Raw genomic sequence first — 20,509 nt, 5'->3', positions numbered from 1 at the left:
AAAAAAAAAAAAAAAAAATACCGCACTCATGTGCATGTGTATGCCAAATCCCAACAGGATGGAGAAATGGAAGTGAAGAATTACACCATGATCACACCACTGGGAGGTGTTTTTTTCCCTCTCTCTGACTCTTTCTCTGTCTCTGTCTTTCTCGAATGAGTGAATGTATCCTCTGGCAATTGAAAAAAAAAAAAGGCAGCTTAGTTTAATCCAAATTGTGTGGTTAACAGAGATATATTGGTAGGACAGTTTGAGCATTCAAAAGAATATACAACATAATTAGTGTAAAAGAGAATCCATATACATTAATAATGATATTTACAAAAAAAGAGGAGGGAGCTTTTCTTTGCTAAAATAATGTCAACTAACAAATGTAGAGGAAATGATAGAAAACTGCCATTTTGTGACAACTGATGTAATCATTGATTCAGACAGTAATTATCAGATTCACAGTTGGGTGAAAAGATGTTTGAGCATAGGCTCTTCACTAATCTCAAAGTATTACCACACAGATTATTTATTAATTTCCAAGGGAAAAATAACTTCATGATAGAGATATCTGGAAGATACCACTGTACTCAAGTGATCAAATTTAGCATGATGAGCCACATGAGCTCATGAGGGAGGAAGGATACATCGCCTATATAGAGGTTTTTCAAAAAACATTAACCTGAATCTAATCATGAGGAAATAGACAAATCAGAATGTGGGGCAATTTATAAGACAAACGGCTTTAGGCTCTTCAAAAGTACCAATATCATGGAAGAAAAAGAAAAAGTAGGAAAACGTTTTGCCTTTTTTTTTAAGAGAAAGATTTTCGTCATAGGGCACATGTGCTTGCTAGAGAGACAGAGACAAAGAGACAGAAAGTGAGAAATCACTCCCCAGGGAATCACTCCCTGGGGGGGATGGCCACACCATAATCCTTGCTCCTCCATTCTCCTCTTGAGATTCTGGGTACGCATGCACACAAGACCTGTGCGAGTTTTAAGCCACCAGGTCCGGGACTCAAACTGCAGTCGACTACATAAGAGTCCAGCAATGTAACCATTAAGCCATCTGCTGGACACAGAAAATGTTTTACACTAGAGAAATGGCACACAATGCCTGATCCTTGACTGGATCTGGGTTAAAACAAAAAAGATTGAAAGTTTATTACTGGTGGGACCAGAAGGTGGCATGGTGGTTAAAGCAACCGTGGTTCAAGTCCCAGACTCAGACACACTAGTATCGTATATGCACACGCAGTATCATCAGCTATTAAAATCACAATACTTCGCACCTACTAGAAAAGCTAAAAAATACTCTTTTTTTAGTTTAAACATAAGAATCAGGAGAAGATGTGACACAATTAACACTCTTAATGGCAATGCAAAATGATACAGCCTCTTAAGGAACAGTCTGGCAGTTTCTTACGTTAAATTTGCTCTTAGCATGTGTAATCCAGCAATCTCAACCTTATGTATTTACTCCAAAGAAAGGAAAATAAACATTGACACAAAGACCTACACGTAAGTGTTCTTAGCAGCTTTATTCATAATAGCCAAAACTGGAAATAAACCAAATGTCCATAAACTAATGACCAGATAAACAAAATGGTTTATCCACACAACTGGAATATGACACAGCAATTGAAAGGAATGAACTCTGATAGGTACAAAGACATAAATAATGAAATTATGTCAAAATAATTATCCTGAGCGAAAGAAACAAAATACAAAAGGCTACATATTACATGATTTCATTTATAAGAAATTCTGGAAAAGGCAAGATTAGAGGGACAGAAATCAGACTGGTGGTTGCCAGGGACTGATGGTGAGAGGAGGCATTGACTGCAAAAATAAAAAAAGAGAGAGAGAGAGAGCCTTTTTTGGGTGACAAAACTGTTCTATGTATAGGAACAGCAGGTGACATGATGTTTAATGCGCTGAACTCCCACGTGGACAACCACAGTTTGAGTCCCAGACCTGGCAGCTTGAAACTCACACTGGGTGCATGCATGTCCATGTCCAAAATCCTGAGAGGACACAGGAGAAGAGATTGCGGCTTGGCTATCCCCGCTGTGTGGTGATTTCTTGCTTTCTGTCTGTCTCTGTCGGTCTCTTCGGCAAGCACATGTGCCCTACAGAAAAATCCCTCAAAAAGTGTTCTATATCAGGAATGGTGGTTACATAACTATAATTGTCAAACCTCACTGAAATAGACATTTGGAAAGGGTAAATTTTATTAAGTGAAAAATCACACCTCAATAAATCTAACTTAACAAAAATACTAAAACAAAAGTTAAAAACAATAAAATAAAACAAGTCCAAGAAAAAAAAAACTTACAGTTTTCCCAATTCAAGACTTGTCATGAGGATGTTCTCAACTATTGTAAGTGACACCTGTGTTCTTCCCATGTCTCTGAAGGAAAAAGTCCAAACATCATGTTACGAATTCAATACAAAAATTTTATACTTAAAATGATATTTCAAGGACTATATATTACTTCAATTTTGACTTCTCTATAAAACAAACTAGCTCAAAAGTTTATTTGCCATAGAAGATAATTCTAGAAAGCTTTTCCTTTTATAAGAGAGATTTTTGCTACAGGGTGTGTGCGCTCACCAGAGAGACAGAGAAACAGAGAGAAATCACCCCCCAGGGGGGATGGCAACACCACAATCCCTTGTCCTCCATTCTCCTCTTAGAATTTTGGGCACACACACACACACACCCAGCGTGAGTTTTTTTTTTAAGCTGTCAAGTCCAGGACTTGAACAAGGGTTCACTACATAGGAGTCCAGTGACATCACCATTGCACCATCTGCTGGTCCCTGGAAAGCTATTATGGAAGAAATTTGTTTATCTGCATTATCAAATTAATGAAATTGGCATTGAATAGTTGAATTTTTATTTAAACCATTATCTTTCATGTCTTTTGATAACTTTTTGTTTCTTTTTAAAATAATGTACACTTGGGGCAGGAAGGTGGCGTGGTGGTTAAGAATGCTGGACTCCCACATGGCCAACCGTGGTTCAAGTCCCAGGCCTGGCAGTTTGCTTTCTCACTTTCCCCCCTCTCTCTTGCTCTCTTTTTGGAGAGTTTTTTACTATAGGGCACATTTGCTCTCCACAAATACAGACAGAGACAAAGAGACAAAAAGCCAGAAATCACCCCCCAGGAGGATGGCCACACTACAATTCTTACTAATACATTCTCCTCTCAGGATCTTGGGCCCGCATGCGCACATGCCCGGCATGAGTTTAAGCCACCAGGTCCAGGGCTCAAACTGCAGTCGGCTACTTGGGAGTCCAGCAACAGTGTCATTATGCCATCTGCTGGTCCCAAATATCCTTTTTTAATCCTTTTCTTTGCCAGTAACTGTTTTTTAAATAGCTCAGTTAAAATGATGACTTTATGTACTAAATGAAAAACACTTAATCTTTGATGAAAGTATAACAAAGTACAGAAATCATGTCATGATTCATGAGGTTACTGCAATACTTACAGATATCTTAATGCTGGCAATCTATAAAGATATGAATCTTCAACAATTGTCAGAGGATTACGACTGAGAACCCTGAAAAATGCAAAGGAATTTAAATCGTCTGTATTTTCAATATGAATGATATTGCATGAAAGTTCATACTAGTATTTTTGGTATAGAACTGGTAGGTTAAAAAAGTCATTTTCTGTTATACCTACAAATCGCTCTTAGAATTCATAAAGTGCTCTTGCTTTGGAAACTAACCAGACCTCTAGACATTAAGTAGAAAAGAGAAAGAGAAAAAAATGATAGAAGAAAAAAGTGGCTAGCGAAGAAAAATATGCCAAAGAACTTTTTAGGTTCATCCTAGAAGTAACTACAGTGGCAGGAAGCCCTTGCACTGTAGGAAACATCATTTTTAGTGTCCTCCATAACTCAAAGTGCTTGTCTTTCATCTTTAGCCATTTTTTTAAATTCATGGTTTAATCTACCTAGTTAAAAACAAACAAACAAAAACAAACAAATGAACAACAAAAAAATTTCCTTGGCTTTGAATCCAAAAGAAAAGGAATAGGTCTAACAGGAAGACCAGTCGAAGCGATACTTCCTCCCATCACATACTCTCCTGTGTATTCTCGCACCACGTCACAGCTTTTGTTACACTGTATGTAACAAGTCCCAGACCCAGTGTCTTAAAACTCACACTGGGCGCGTGTGCATGCATGCCCAAGATCCCAAGAGGAGAATGGAGGAAAAGGGATTGCAGCGTGGCCATCCCCCCTGCAGGGTGATTTCTCGCTTTCTGTCTCTCTGTCTCTCTCTGTCTTTCTAGCAAGCGCACGCACCCTATAGCAAAAAAACTCTCCAATAAATAAATAAATAAATAAATAAAATGAATAAATTCATTTTCTATGAAAATCTATTCCAAAATGCAAAGATAGATTTTGAGCTCAGTTCTGACTCAAAAGCCTATGTTTAACCTGTATGAAGAAAAGGGATTTTAAGTAGTTGCTACTTTAAACTTAATTTGGGGAGGAATAAATATAGAAACACCTTTTCTTTTTTTTTTTTTTTTTGGTTTGGAGAGGTGTTTTGCTACAGGGAGTGTGCGCTTGCCAAAAAGACAGAGAGAGACAGAAAGCGAGAAATCATCCCCCAGAGGGGATGGCCACACTGCAATCTCTTCTCCTCCATTCTTTCAGGATCTTGGGCATGCACCCAGGGTGAGTTTAAGTCGCTGGGTCCAGGACTCAAGCCGCGGTCGACTACAATGGGAATCCAGCGACACAGCCATTATGCCAACTGCTGGTCCCAGAAATACCTTTTCAAACTTTGTCTACTCATCTTGGAAGAGCCTTTCTGAGAAATAAAGTTCAACGTTCTCTTTTTATTTCCCTAATTACTTCCCACAATTAAATATTTTTTAAAGAATTATTTATTTTCATTTTATTTATTCTTCTTACTGATAGTATTTAATTTGCTATAGGACATGTGTGCTTACCAAAAAGAGACAGAGAAGGAGAGAAAGAGAAAGCAAACCACTGTGTCTGGGACTCAAACCACAGTCAGCCATGTGGGAGTCTGATGCTTTAACCATCACATCATTTACTGGGCCCTCCCCCTAACCTGATTAAATATTTAAGTAGCTTACGGTATTGAGATTTTAGATATTTAAAACCATGTTGTAGGTGACATCAGTGAAAATTAATAATTAAGGACCTCTGAAAATTAATCCCTCTATAAAAGCTACAACAAAAATGGCAAAATAAATAAAGCCAAAATCAATATTTTGAACTCTGGAAATTTAACCGAAGGCTTGCAGCAACTCAAGGAGCACTTATTCAAGAATTGTTGAATTTCTGTAAGAATAATGAGATGAGATGGATTCTTTGTGGCTCCTGCGTGGCATATGGGAGTATGCAGGCCAAGGCCAGAGCCCCGGGGATTCTGCACATGCTATTCATCTGGTCCAGGTGCCAGTCCCTCTTGCTTCCAGCCTCTGCCCCACCATTCTCCCTGGCCCCTGTGCGGCAGAAGCGAGTGTGTGGACCGAGGCCAGAGACCACCTCAGAAGCATCACTCTCTCCCATTCCACACAGATTTGATAGTTCTCTGAAGCACACAGCACTTCTCAGTTGAAACCCTGCACCTCAGGATCAGCAGTTGGCGTAATAGTTATGTCACTGAACTCCCATGTAGTCGACCATGGTTCGAGTCCTGGATCCGGTGGCTTCAATTCACGCTGGATGTGTGTGTGCGTGTCCAAGATTTCATGAGGAGAATGGAGAAGAATGGACTACAGCATGGCCATCCCCCCCCAGAGGGTGATTTCTTGCTTTCTGTTTCTCTCTCTCTCTCTCTCTCTCTCTACATTTCTGGTGAGCACAGGCACCCTATAGGAAAAACCTCTTGAAAAAAATTTAAAAAGGGACCAGCAGTTAGCGTAATGGCTATGTGACTGGACTCCCACTTAGTCGACCACGGTTCAAGTCCTGGACCCGGCGGCTTAAACTCACACCGGGCGCGTGTGCATGGTGCCCAAGATCCCAAGAGGAGAATGAAGGAGAAGGGATTGCGGCATGGCCATCCCCCCTGAGGGGTGATTTCTCACTTTCTATCTCTCTGTCTCTCTCTTTCTTTCTGGTGAGCACATGCGACCTATAGCGAAAACCTCTAAAAAAAAAATAATGAAAGAAAAGAAAGAAAGAAAGAAACACTGTAGGTCAACCCCAGGTGCATCTTTTCTCTAGAATCTAGGAGGCATTTGGAACACCCAATCCCAGCAACAAAAGTACAAGTTATAGGGTAAGCAACAGGGAAATGCACAACTTTGAACACTCAATATTAACTCTAAGAAATTAAGAAGAAATGTGTTATCCATCAAAAAACCAGAATCCACCACAAGAATATATCTCCTGCCCCAGGTAAAATAACAACTCCTAATCATTCACAGACAGCACAATAGAGCTCATGGAACTGTCAGATAAACAATTCTGAATATTCATAGTGGCAAAACTTAACAAGATCCAAGAGAAAAGAGACAATGAACTCCAGAAGATGCAAGAGAAAAGAGACAATGAGCTACAGGAGATAAGGAAGTCCTTTATGGTTTCAAAGAAGAAATAGACACTATAAGAAAATCAAATAGAGCCCTTAGAGATGATATGAGAAATAAAAACTTCCCTTGAAAGTATTAAAAGTAGATAAGATCATACAGAAGATCAAACCTCTGATGTAGAAGACAAAAATCCCTGATCTAGGGGAAAAAATAAAACACCAAAAAGATAGAGAAAATAATTTTTAAAAATTAGGATAATATATGAGAAATGCTAGAGTCCATTAAATGTCCAAACATCCGAATAACTGGTATCTCAGAAGGTGAAGAAGCTGATAAAGGCATTGAAAATCGATTACATGAAATCCTGGATGCCTAGAGAACCATCCAAACATACAGACCCAAGAAATTCAAAGGACCCCAAATAGAATCAACCCAAGAAGATCTTCTCCAAGGCACATTATAACCAGACTGGCAAAACAACAAATACAAGATACTAAAATTGGCAAGAGAGAAATATTAACTTACTTACAAAGGTTATCCCATAAGGCTAACATTGGACCTCTCCCTGAACAATGAAAGCAAGGAAAAATTGGGGAAATATATTCAAAGTGTTAAAGGAAAAACAATTTCAACCAAGATTACTATACCTGGAAAGATTACCTTTCATATGGGAAGAAAAGATAAATACATTCTTGGATAAACAAAACCTGAAAGAATTTTCCAACTCCACACCAGCTCTTCAAGAAATTCTGAAGCGAGTGCTATACCAAGAAAACTAAAGACAAACAAATGGAAATAAGAGAATAAAACACAACCAAGAATATAGCCAGCTTAAGGATAGGGACAAGTCTGGAAATATCAATACCAACATTGAATGTTAATGGTTTAAATTCTCCAACCAAGAGACACAGACTGGTTGAATGAATTAAAACAAACAGAAACCCTCCATTTTTTGCCTACAAGAAACACACCTCAGGAATAAAAACATATATAGAATAATAGTGAACGGTGTGAACCATGGAATATCTTTTTTCCAAGATATTCCATGCAAATGGAAACCAAAACATAGCAGGAGTTCTGATACTGATTTGAACAAAACAGGCTTTAAGGTAAAACTTGTAAAAAGAGACAAAGAAGGGCTAATTCATCAAGAAGATGTAATGCTTATTATCATCTATGCTTCCAATTCAGGAACAGCCAAATATATGAAGGAAAGACTAAAAGGAGAGATAGAAGGAAACACACTAATTGTTGGAGACCTCAACACCCCATTATCTGCTTTAGATAGATCAAAGAGACAAAAAATAAGCAAAGAGAGTTAGGACCTAATGATACCCTAAACCAAATGGACTTCACAGACATCTATAGAACTTTCCACACAAAAAAACACAGACAAAAAAGAAAATGTTTCTCACCCTTTCATGGTACCTTCTCAAAGACTGACCGCATCACAGGATGAAAAACAAGCCTTTACAGATTCAAAGGCATAGAAAATATATCCAGCATCTTCTCCAACCATAATGAATTTAAATTTTATATCATTTTTTTAGGAAAAACCCTAGAAAATGCACACATACATGGAAACTAAATAACCTACTTTTAAATAATGTCACAACTACTGAAGAGATTAAGACTTAAATCAAAAGATTCATGGAAACAAATAATAATGAGTACACACGTTTCCATAATCTATGGGATACCACAAGTCATAAGAGGGAAGTTCATAGCAATTAGGGCACATAAGGAAAAGATGGAAAGTTGGCAAATGGACAAGCTAACATCATGTCTCAGGGAACTGAAAAACAACAACAAAAAATGCCAGGAGAAAAGAAATAATAAAGATTCTACCAGAAAGATTTCAGGGTAAAAAAGAAATGAAGACTTTCTACTAATAATTCAGCCTCCAGCAAACAAGCTAGTGTGATTGAACTTTAAGAATTAGGAAGAAACACACCATCCATCAGATGACTAGAAGTCACCGCAGAATTACAAGAAATATGGGAAAGCTCTCCCCAAAGGAAAAGAATAACTCCTCTTCATCCACAAGCAGTTCAATGGAAATCATGGAAATGTCTGATAAAGAATTTAGAACACTCATTATGGTGAAGCTAACAGAGATGGAAGAGAAGAGAGATAATGAACTGCAGAAGAGAAAGGAGAAAAAAGTTGACAAGTTCCAGGAGGTGAGGAAATTCTTGCAAGATCTAAAAGAGGAGTTACACACTTTAAAAAAGAATCAAACAGAACTGTTAGAGATGAAGACTATAATACAGGAAGTCAAAATCTCCCTTGAAAGTATTAAAAGCAGACTAGATCATACAGAAAATAGAATCTCAGACGTAGAAGAGAAAATTGCTGGCCTAGAAAAATCCACCACGAAGACTGAGAAAATCGCCCAAAAACTTGAGAATAATATATGAGAAGTACTAGATACCATCAAACATCTAAACATCTGGATAATTGGCATTCCAGAAGGCAAAGAGACCCATAAGGGAATTGATAATCTATTCCATGAAATCCTGCAAGAAAACTTTCCAAACCTAGAGAGGCATTCAAAGATCCAGTCCCAAGAAATACAAAAAAAGAAAAAGAAAAGAAATAAAATAGAATCAACACAAGATCTTCTCCAAGACACATTATAGCCAGGTTGACCAAAACCACAAAGACAAGATACTAAGATAGGCAAGAGAAAAACATCAAGTTACCTACAAGGCTATGTCGCTGGACTCCCATGTAGTCGACAGCGGTTCAAGTCCCGGACCCAGTGGCTTAAAACTCACGCTGGGCACGTGTGTGTGCATGCCCAAGATTCCAAGAGGAGAATGGAAGAGAGGGGATTGTGGCATGGCCATCCCCCCTGGGAGGAGGGGGGATGATTTCTCGCTTTCTGTCTGTCTCTCTCTATCTGGTGAGCACACATGCCCTATAGCAAAAACCTCTCCAAGAAAAAAAAAAAAAAAGACAAGAACATCCTCAGATAAACAATACCTAAAAGAATTTACCAGTGCCAGACCAGATATCCAAGAAGTTCTCAAGGGAGTGCTATATCAGAAAAATTAAATACAGACACACAGAAATAAGAATTCAAAAACTGAGAAAGTAGCCAACTTAATCATAGGGACAAGTCTGGAGTTGAATATTATATCCCAGAATTTAATCGGGAAAATTTAACCACAATAGAAGATAAAGTACGTGAGACTGAATTGGCAAACGATAGTTTTATGACTTTTGACTAAAATGTTGCTGATTTTCTTGTAGACTTTGTTATCTGGTTGTAAGGATTCGTGTCCTGTCTTGAGATATGGATAGGTTCATGCACCTACCATTTGAACAGAATCCTAACCTGTTTCCTGGCTTTAAGCAAAGTTCCCTAGCATTTCTTTGATTTAAGTTAAAACTGGTTTTCTTAATAGTACCAAGTGAACTTGCTATTGAAAGTAGTTAGATTATTTAAGAAATTGTGTGATCAATACAATGTGGGTGGGAAAGGAACAGAAGAAAATTGTAGACATCAGAGATAGTGTGAGAAGGGGGTGGGAAAGGACAGAGGGTCAGAAATAGGAGTAAAAAAAAATTCTAGAAACTAGAAATGGAAATTTTTTGATGAGAATATGCATGATTAAGCGACTATGCAGTATATTCTGTATGGGAAGTCACATTTTGTATGCTGTGACGATGCTTAGGGAAAGGATGTAAATTAAGTTAAAAAAAGTTTCAGAAAAAAAAATACCTATTTGATGACTGCAGTAAGATATATAGCCCCAGCTAGGTGCTACTTTATAGGATGCCTAAAGTTAGACTTGTGTTCATGTCACCCCCCCAGGGGGAATGGCCACGCTGCAATACCTTCTCCTCCATTCTCCTCTTGGGATCTTGGGCATGCACGCACACGTGCCCAGCGTGAGTTTAAGCCACCGGGTCCAGGACTAGAACCGCAGTCGACTACATGGGAGTCCAGCGACATAGCCGTTATGCTAACTGCTGGTCCCTGTTTTTCTTGAAATTAAAAATAAGTGCATTAAAAATACCTATTTGATCACTGCAGCAAGATATAATAGCCCCAGCTAGGTGCTACTTTATGGGATGTTCATTCTACTCACTGAGGCTTATGCCTAAAGTTGGACTTGTGTTCATGGAAATGTACATAACAGCTGTGCTTGCTATGAAAATATTTCTATGAGGGTATTTGGATTGTTTAGGGTCTTTGGCAATTCAATAAAATGTGGGGGGAAAACAGTATAGAAAGCAAACCTAGATACCAGAGACAGTGCGGGAGGAGAGTGGGAGATGGCAGAAGGTAAGAGATAGGGAATCAAGGGGGGGGGGGGGCAAAACATACAGGAAACAAGAAATATAAAATTATTTGTTGACATTAACATGTATGTTGATGTACTTGATTGAGCCAATATACAGTATACTCTGGATGGAAAATCTCACTTTGTATGCTGTAATGATGTAGAGAGAATGAATGTAAATAAATCAATTTAATTAAAAAAAAGATTCTAGTGGAAATAAATTAACTAGAAAACAAACTATACAAAAAATAAATGAAAGCACCAAAAGCTGGTTCTTTGAAATGATGAACGAGATCGACACAGCATTAGCTAGACTAATTAAGAAGAAAGAAAGGAACCAGATAAATCAAATTTGCAATGAAACAGGAAATATTAAAATGGACATAATGCAAATACAAAACATCACTAGAGGATGCTATGAGCATCTATACACCAACCAAAAAGAAAGCCAGGATGAGCAGGACAAATTCCTGGGCACATATAAGATTGACTCAGGAGGACATAGAAAGCCTAAACAGACTCATAATAAGCCATGTGATTTAATCAGTAATAAATAACCTCCCAACAAAGAAAAGCTCAGGTCCTGATGGCTTCAGTTCTAAATTCTACAAAACTTTTGAGAAGTTATGGGGCCAGCAGGTGGTGTGGTAGCTAAGGCACTGGACATTCCCACATGGCTGACCACAGTTCAACTCTTCGACCTAGTGGCTTGCTTTCTCAATTTCCTTCTCTCTGTGTGTCTTCTTTCTCTGTTCAAATTCAGATAAATGATGAATAAATAAAGTTAAATAATCCTTTAAAAAAAAAAAGTTATCCTCCATTCCTCTCAAATTATTTCTAAATTTCCAAATGGAAGGAACCCTTCCAAATTTATTTTATGAAGTCTTCATCACCCTCATTCCCAAAACAGATAAGGATACAACAAGAAAGGAAAATTACAGACCAATATCTAGCCTGCTTTTGATACTTTCAAGGGAGGTTTTAATTTCCTGTATTATCGTCTTCATGTCTAACAGTTCTGATTGATTCTTTTTTATGGTCTCCAGTTCTTTCTTATCATGGAAGGACTTCCTCATCTCTTGAGGCTCAACATCTCTTTTCTCTTGCATCTCATAGAATTTTGTTACCATAAATATTCTAAATTCTTCTTCTGACATTTTTAGTAATATGCCCTAAATTTTCCCTCCTTGGAGACAGGTTACACTGTTCCCTTGGTGGGGATGTACTACTTGATTCTCTCATCCTTAAGGCTCTTCTTTGATTTTTAGTCATCTGGTAATGTATTCACTTCTGATCAATTTGTTGGAGAGGAATTCAGTGACTGTGAACTCGCGTGTTTCCCCCACTGTGAAATAATTCTGTGCTATTTTTCCCTTTTACTAAGTCCTCAAATGTGGAAATCACAGGTGAGTTTTACAATCGAATATGTAAAGAGGAATTTTGCTAATTTTGCAACCCCTACAATGATATACAAAGAATTCTCCAACGCTCACAATGCTGAGATGGTTAGCTACTTTGTACCTAAACTACTCTAGGCAGAGGGTAAGAGTTGAGAAGTAAGACAGAAAAATACAGTAAAGAAAAAGAAGGTAGAAAATAGAAATAGAGAGCAAAGGCAAAGAAAAAAAGAAGAAAAGTGCTAAAGAAAAAAGGGAAAAATCACTTTGCAAAAAATAAAATTGGGATGAAAATGAAAAACCACGGGGCATGCAAATGCACTGTGCGAGGTCAAAATCAGGCAGACATGGATGTGGCTAGCAGGTTTCTGTCCTAGATGAGAAAAAGACAGAGATTAAAAAGAGAAAGGTCCAAGTGGGACAGAGGGCTGTTTGTTTGTTTTCCCTTGCTTTTTGTCTTTTTTTCCAAAAAGAGAGAAAAAAAAATTAGAATGGACAGAGGAGAACAGAAAGAGGGAGCAAAGCAGCTATCGTACCAGGCTGGTGCAGGGTTTGGGGGTGGCAGGGAGCACTAACTGAGGGCAACTTCACAGCTGTGAAGTTGAAGCCACAGGCCAAAATCAGGCAAACTTGGCGGTGGCTAGCAGGTTTCGGTCTTAGGTGAGAAAAAGACAGAGATTAAATTTTCCAATGAAGAGACACAGACTGGCTGAATGGATTAAAAACCAGAAACCTTCCATCTGCTGCCTACAAGAAACCCATCTCCTGGATAAAGACATACATAGAGTAAAAGTGAAGGGCTAGAAAAAGGTATACCATGCAAATGGAAAACAAAAAAGAGCAGGAGTTGCTATACTGATTTAGGACAAAATAAGCTTCAAGACAAAAACCGTAAGAAAAGACAAAGAAGGGCATTATGTAGTAATAGAAGGGCTAATTCACCAAGAAGATATAACGCTTATAAACATCTATGCACCGAACTCAGGAGCATCCAAATATGTTAAGGAAAGACTGCTAGATCTAAAAGGAGAGATAGACAGGTCAATGAGACAGAAAATAAGCAAAGAGATTCAGGACCTCAATGATACCATAAATCAGATCAACTTGATAGACATCTATAGAACTTTCCACCCAAAAACCACAAAATACACATTTTTCTCAGCTCCGCATGGTACTTTCTCAAAGATTGATCACATGATAGGACACAAAACCAGCTTTTACAGATTCAAAGGTATAGAAACTATATCCAGCATCTTCTCCAACCATGATGGAATTAAATTTGATATTAAACTCAAGAAAAGCTCTCGAAAATATACAAATACGTGGAAACTATATAACCTACTTCTGAATGACTCCACTACTACTGCAGAGATTAAGACAGAAATCAAAAGATTCATGGAAACTAAGGGTAATGAGTACATGAGTTTCCATGATCTATGGGATACTGCAAAAGCAGTCATAAAAGGGAAGCTCGTAGCAATTTGTGCACACAAGAAAAAGTCAGAAAGGTGGCAAAAGGACAACCTAGCATTATGTTTCAGGGAATTGGAAAAAGAACAACAGAAAAATCCAAAAAATGCCAGGAGAAAAGAAATAATAAAGATTCAAGCAGAAATAAATAAAATAGAAAATAAACAAACTATACAGAAAATAAATGAAAGCAAAAGCTGGATCTTTGAAAAGATAAACAAGATTGACACACCATTAGCTAGACTAATTAAGAAGAGAGAAAGAAAACAGATAAGTCAAATTCGCAACCAATCAGGCAACATTACAACAGACAACAGAAATACAAAACATTATTAGAGGATACTATGACCAACTCTATGCCAACAAAGAAGAAAACCTAGATGAGATGGACAAATTCCTGGACATATATAATCTACCATGATTGACTCAGGAGGACACAGAAAGCCTGAATAGACTAATAACAAGCAATGAGATTGAATCAGTAATAAATAATCTCCCAACAAAGAAAAGTCCAGGCCCCAATGGCTTCATTGCTGAATTTAACAAAACTTTTAAAGAAGAAGTGACACCCATTCTACTCACACTGTTTCTAGAGATTCAAAAGAAAAGAAACCTCCCAAATTCATTTAATGAAGCTTCCATTATCCTCATTCCCAAAACAGATAAAGACATGACAAAGACATGACAAAAAAAGGAAAACTACAGTCCAATATCTCTGATGAATATAAATGCAAAAATTCTCAACAAGATACTTGCAAATGGTACCCAACAACACATTAAAAAGATTATTCATCACATCCTGGTAGGCTTTATTCCAGGGATGCAAGGGTGGACCATAAACATAATAAAAGAAAGAAAGATAAAAACCATCTGATCATTTCAATTGATGCAGAGAAAGCATTCAACAAAATACGTCTCCCAAAACCACAGAACAAGATACTAAGATTAGCAAAAGAGAAACATCAAGTTAACTACAAAGGATATACCATCCAGTTAACAGTGGACCTCTCATTGGAAACAATGAGAGCAAGGAAAGAATGGAGAAATATATTGAAATTGTTAAGGAAAAAGGAATTTCAACTAAGAATGCTGTAACCAGCAAGACTATTTTCATTGCAGCATTATTCACGATTGCTAAGGCATGGAACCAACCCAAATTGTCCACAAACATGGATTGACAAATTGTGGCACATATACTCCATGGAATACTATTCAGCTATAAAAAACAACAAGACCCTAGAATTTGGTAGAAAGTGGAAGAATATGGAAGATTTGTTGCTGAGTGAGAAAAGTCAGGCTATGAAAGACAGACACCATATCTCCACTTAACATAGACAACTGTCCGTACTCTATGGACAACTTCTTGTAGAGACTAAAAGGCTGGAGGGCTTAAAAGCATTGAAAATTGTTATGGACACTAGGGACAAAGTGGAAGGGGAGTGGGAGGGGAAGACAGTAGGAAATTTGAGAGGAAAATGGAGAGGTAATACCCTTGTGGGACACAGATAAGGTTTATCTGTTGATGAGCATGTGTATGGTGGTCTCAACTGGGCTAGACTGAGGTGTATATTTTGCTGGGTAAAGTCTCTTCACAATCTAAATGATGTATAGTGATTTAATATATGAATAATAATAAAAAAGGAAGAAGGAAAGAAAGAAAAAATATTATCCTTCATATGGGAAGAAAAGACAAGGACATTCTTAGATAAACCAAATCTGAAAGAATTTACCAACACAAGACCTGCTCTTCAAGAAGTTCTGAAGGTAGTGCTATACCAGCAAAACTAAATACAGACACACAGAAATAAGAGTTCAAAAACAACAAAGAAAATTGTCAACTTAATAGTAGGGACAAGACTGGAGTTGAACATTGTATCCCAGAATTTAATTGAAAAGATCTGACCACAACAGAAGATAGATTAAGTACATGAGACTGAACTGGTGAAACAGAATCTTACGGCTTTTTAATAAAACATTGCTGGTTTTCTTCTAGTCTTTGTTTTCTGAATTTAAGGATTTTTGTCTTTTTTGAGCTGCCGACAGGTTCATGTACCTACTATTTGAACAGAATCCTCACCTGTTTCCTGGCTTTAAGTTTTAAACATAGCTCTCTTTGCATTTCTTTTATTTTGATTTATTAAAAATTACTTTTCTTGAAATTAAAAAATTTATTTAAAAAAACCCATTTAATGATCACAGTAAGCTATATAGTATCAGCTAGGTGCTAATTTATAGTATATTCATTCTACTCAAGTGTTTCATGCATAAAGTCACACATGTATTCACAGATATGTATATATCAGCTGAACTTGCTATTGAAAGTAGTTAGATTATTTAAAATATTTTGTGAATCAATAAAATGTAGGGAGAAAAAAGGAATAGAAAGCAACTGCAGACACCAAAGATAACATGGGAGGAAGGCGGGAAATGGCAGAGGGTGAGAAATAGAGAGACAATATAGATAGATAGATAGATAGATAGATAGATAGATAGATAGATAGATACATACATACATACATACATACATACATACATACATACATACATACATACATACATACATACATACATACATACATACATACATAGATACATAGATAGATACATAGATAGATAGATACATAGATAGATAGATATGAAACTAGAAATGGAAATTATCAATGATAACATGTATGATTAAGCCACTATGCAGTATATTCTGGATGGAATAATCACATTTTGTATGCTGTGATGATGCTCGGTGAATGAATGCAAAATTAAAATAGGAAAAATAAGAAAATTACTTGCAAAGCTTGTAAGTGGTTCCTGCCACTTATCAGTGGTGTGAATCTAAGCAAGCTATTCAATGTCTCAGAGTTTCAATTTCTCTACCTGCAAAACAGAAATGATATCTACATAACAAAAATTATTGGGAAACTGAAAATGAGATCCTACTAGATAACACACACTGGGCATTTACTGTGTGCCCAGCACTATTCTAAGAACTTCAGGTGTGTCATCTCACTTGTATAACTATTTAATAGAATGCTGGGAGCATAATAAATATTAAATATTCAAGAAATGTCATAGGGCAGAGGAAGCATTACTAACTTCCAAGAGCCGAGAAGATGACTTGTTATACAGACGGGCAGAGTAAGATACGATGCAGCTGGGAGAAGAAAACACAATAGTCACTGGAATTGACCATCTCCAACTTTTGAACATTCCAAATTAAACAGCTCATCTAAATCATCTCAAAGAATAGACTTGAGTTGTTATTTTCATCTTTAATATCTATTCCTTTATGAATCTGAGAAGAAGCTCCCTGGAGTCCAATACATACCAAAAGTGATGACCATATCCTGAACCATGCAAACTTGTGTGTGTCTACAGCTACTGAAAGGAAACAGATGCTAGTGCGCTAGAGGAGCATCTCTGTGATGGCAGCTCAATTTCCCTTCAGTGTGGCCACATCTACCTCTTATATTCTCAATAGTGGGATAAATAATTCAACAGGGATAAAGCTCATCTTTTCTGCATAGCCTTTTCTTGGAGAGACTTTTGCTATAGGACACCAGAGAGAGAGAGAGAGACAGAGAAACAAAAAGCGAGAAGTCCCCCCGCCCCCACGCCCGAGAGGGGTGGCCATGCTGCACTTCCTTCTCCTCCACTCTTCTCTTGGGATCTTGGACACATACATATGCCCAGCATGAGTTTTAAGTCACCAGATCCGAGACTTGAACCATTGTCGACTACTAGGAGTCCAGCGACAGAATCATTATGCCATCTGACGGTCCTTTATTTTATTTTTTAGGATTTTCCTCATATTCTTTTAGTGCTTATATTCTTGGCACAATATTGATATACTACAGGTAAGCCAGTATCTGGACATTCTCTATCCAAAGCCTATCTACATTGTAGGTCCTTCACTTTCTCAAGTCATAGAGAATATATTGTTAGCACCAAGGAAATTTTTTTTAAGTTTTTGCCATAGGGTGTGTGCACTCACCAGAAAGAGAGAGAAGTAGAGAGGAAGAGTGAGAAATCATCCCTCAGAGGGGATGACCATACCACAATCTCTTCTCCATTCTCTTCTCAGGATTTTGGGCATTCACGCACATGCACCTGGCATGATTTTCAAGCAACTGGTTCCCAGATTTGAACCATGGTCAGCCATATAGGAGTCCAACACATTAACCCTATACCACCTGCTGACCCCAGAGACTAAAAGAATTTTTTAAAGTAAGCCACCATTTCCAGCTGGTGGCATGGTGATTAAGGCAGCTGGATTCCACATGGTCAGTGTGCAGTTCAAGTAGCAGACCCAGCAGCCTGAAAAACACACTGAGCACATGTGTGTGTCCAGAATCCTGAAGGAAATAAACATGGAGGAGAAGGGATTATGGCATGATCCTCCCCCAGAGGGGGTGCTTTCTCACTTCCCATCTTTCTCGCTTGCTCGCTCTCTCTCCTCTTTCTCTCTCTCTCTCTCTGTCTCTCTCTCTCTCTCTCACTCTCTCTATCTCTATATCTTTCTGGTGTGTACATGCACCTTCTGTCAAAATTTTTTTAATTTAGAAAAATAAAAGTCAGGACTTGTGTAGGTGGAATGAAGGAAAAGCACTTTAAAGTCAGAGGGAAAAGTATACTTAATATTTAGGATTAATATTTTGGAAGGGGCCCAAAGCTCAGGCTTCATTCAATTCATGGTAAGTCAATCTGAGCTGGGACCTCTTTATGAACTTTCATAACACAGAGAAAAATTTTTCAACGTATAAACACCCCAGTGCTGTGAACATGGGTCATAAGAAAAACTAGAACCTTCATTGGCAACTTGCCTTTAGAAAGTAATGCAATAGGCTTCCATCTCACTATAGTAAATGTTTCCTGAATCAATTTAACTTTGTCTATTAGAATGATTTGACCAAAAAAAAAAAAAAAAGTCCAGCCCCTAACTCACACTTGGCATATTGGGGCCACTGTGTCAATACCGGCAAGTAACTATGAATTAGTTTGAGGGGTACAGCTCTATTTGGATCACATGGTATAAGTATTAATTACCAATATTATCTAATTCTGATTTTTTTCACCACCATGAAGCAAATGTCTTTATGTTGTTGAAGATGAACACAGAACCTTGAGATAAACGTGTTGGTGCTGCCTTCATTATAAGTCTTTTCTAACCCATCCCTATTCCTACTTCCTCATCCTCCTGCCTGGTTACCCTGCTGAGTATATCCTAGCATGACTCTCAGACACTTTCCCATCAACATCTATCCTCATCTGTCTAGTAAGAAAGTCTCTTGGGGACATCTGCACCCTCAGCATAGCACTCAGGAAATGTTTTTGAATAAATGAACAATTTTTAACAGGTTTTTGCTATCACGTGTGTGTACTCACTAGAGACAGAGACAGTGAGAGGGAAAGTGAGAAATTACTCCACAAGGGCATGGCCACATCACAATCCCTTTTCCTCCATTGTCCTCCTGGGATCTCCAGCACTCATGCACACACGCCCAGGATGATTTTCAAGCCACAGTATCCAGCACTCAAACCGTAGCCAGCCATGTGAGAGTCCAGAGATATAACCACTATGCCATTTGCTGGCCCCCTGAATGAATGTGTATCAATTGTGATTCCATGAGTTTTTCTTTTCCTGTTTTGTCTACATAGCCATAGTGAAAATCAGATTGTTTTGAGAGACTCTCCACATTATAAAATGCTCAGTAAAGGTGGTGAGTCTAAAACGTGTGTGTTGACAGTACCAAAACCTGTTGGTGAAGAGACCTAGTGAGCCTGCTCTCAGATGCGTGACCAGAAGAAAAATAGACCCTTGCTCAATATTCTTTCCCCAAGTTGGGCAACAAGAAAGTAATGAGAGAGAGGAGAGGAGGCTGCTGTGGATGGGCATCTGCAAGAACCTCCAGCACCAGGCACATCCTAAACCCCCTTCCACTAACCTGACATGACTGTGTGAAACTGGATTTCTGAACCACAAGACAGGCAGACAGTCTTTTCCAATATCAGGTTAGAAGAAAATGCTTACCTTGAATCTGAAATTCCCTTCCAGTATTCACTGATTTGCTTGTACCATAGAGAAATTAATCCATATTCCAGCCATAAGGAAATAAAATCTACTCTTCTTGTTGAAGAGCAGTCAGTATGTGGAATCAGGCTACAGCAATGCATGAGGGGGTCTTCCAAAAGTTCACAGAAAAGGTGTATCACGGAAAAACTATCCAAGGATTTTCTTTTTTTCCCCCCACCAAAATAAACTCATACATTAATCTCATTTTCCCCAAGGCCCCTCATATTGGCTACATGAATATTTTTCACCCTATAACTTAATGTAAAAACCATCTTTTTCCATACCTGAAAGGTTCCTAATGCCCATATATAGCTCATAACTTCAAAGTTCTATACTTTTTGAAAAATAATGTTGAGGAAAGAAGTGCCCTGTAGCAAGCTTTCAGGTATTCTTTCTGTGTCACTATTTAAAAAAAGAGAGACACAGCTGGCAAGTGGCATGTTCAAGTCCCAGATCTGGTAACTTGCTTTCTCACTTTCTCTCTCTCTGTCTCTCTCTGGTGAGCACACATGCCCTATAGCAAATTAAAAATAATAATAAAAATATAGTAATTCTTTTCAAGGAAAGAAGAAGGAAGGAAGGAAGGAAGAAAGAAAGAAAGGAAAGAGAGAGAGAGAGAAAGAAAAGAGAGAGAAAGAAAGAGAAAGAAAGAGGAAGGAGAGAAAGAAAGAAAGAAAGAAAGAAAGAAAGAAAGAAAGAAAGAAAGAAAGAAAGAAAGAAAGAAAGAAAGAAAAAGAAAAGAAAAGAAAAGA

The 20,509-nt window shown here is 37.8% G+C and overlaps 1 protein-coding gene across 1 annotated transcript in view; it reads right to left on the bottom strand.

The window, feature by feature from the left end:
• LOC102492146 (leucine-rich repeat-containing protein 37A3) overlaps positions 1 to 20,509 on the bottom strand; it is a 39,557-nt gene that overhangs the window by 17,667 nt on the left and 1,381 nt on the right. Inside the window, exons 3-4 of the mRNA XM_006166538.2 lie at positions 3,492 to 3,563; positions 2,329 to 2,403 (exon numbers count right to left, since the gene is read on the bottom strand). Of these exons, the coding sequence (XP_006166600.1) occupies positions 2,329 to 2,403; positions 3,492 to 3,563 (147 nt within the window). The remainder of the gene's footprint in view (positions 1 to 2,328; positions 2,404 to 3,491; positions 3,564 to 20,509) is intronic.

The sequence above is a fragment of the Tupaia chinensis genome, unplaced genomic scaffold, assembly GCF_000334495.1.
Source record: "Tupaia chinensis unplaced genomic scaffold, TupChi_1.0 Scaffold144275_1, whole genome shotgun sequence".
Lineage (NCBI taxonomy): Eukaryota > Metazoa > Chordata > Mammalia > Scandentia > Tupaiidae > Tupaia > Tupaia belangeri.
The sequence above is the reverse complement of the archived record's forward strand: the minus strand, read 5'-3'. Positions and strand labels throughout refer to the sequence as shown.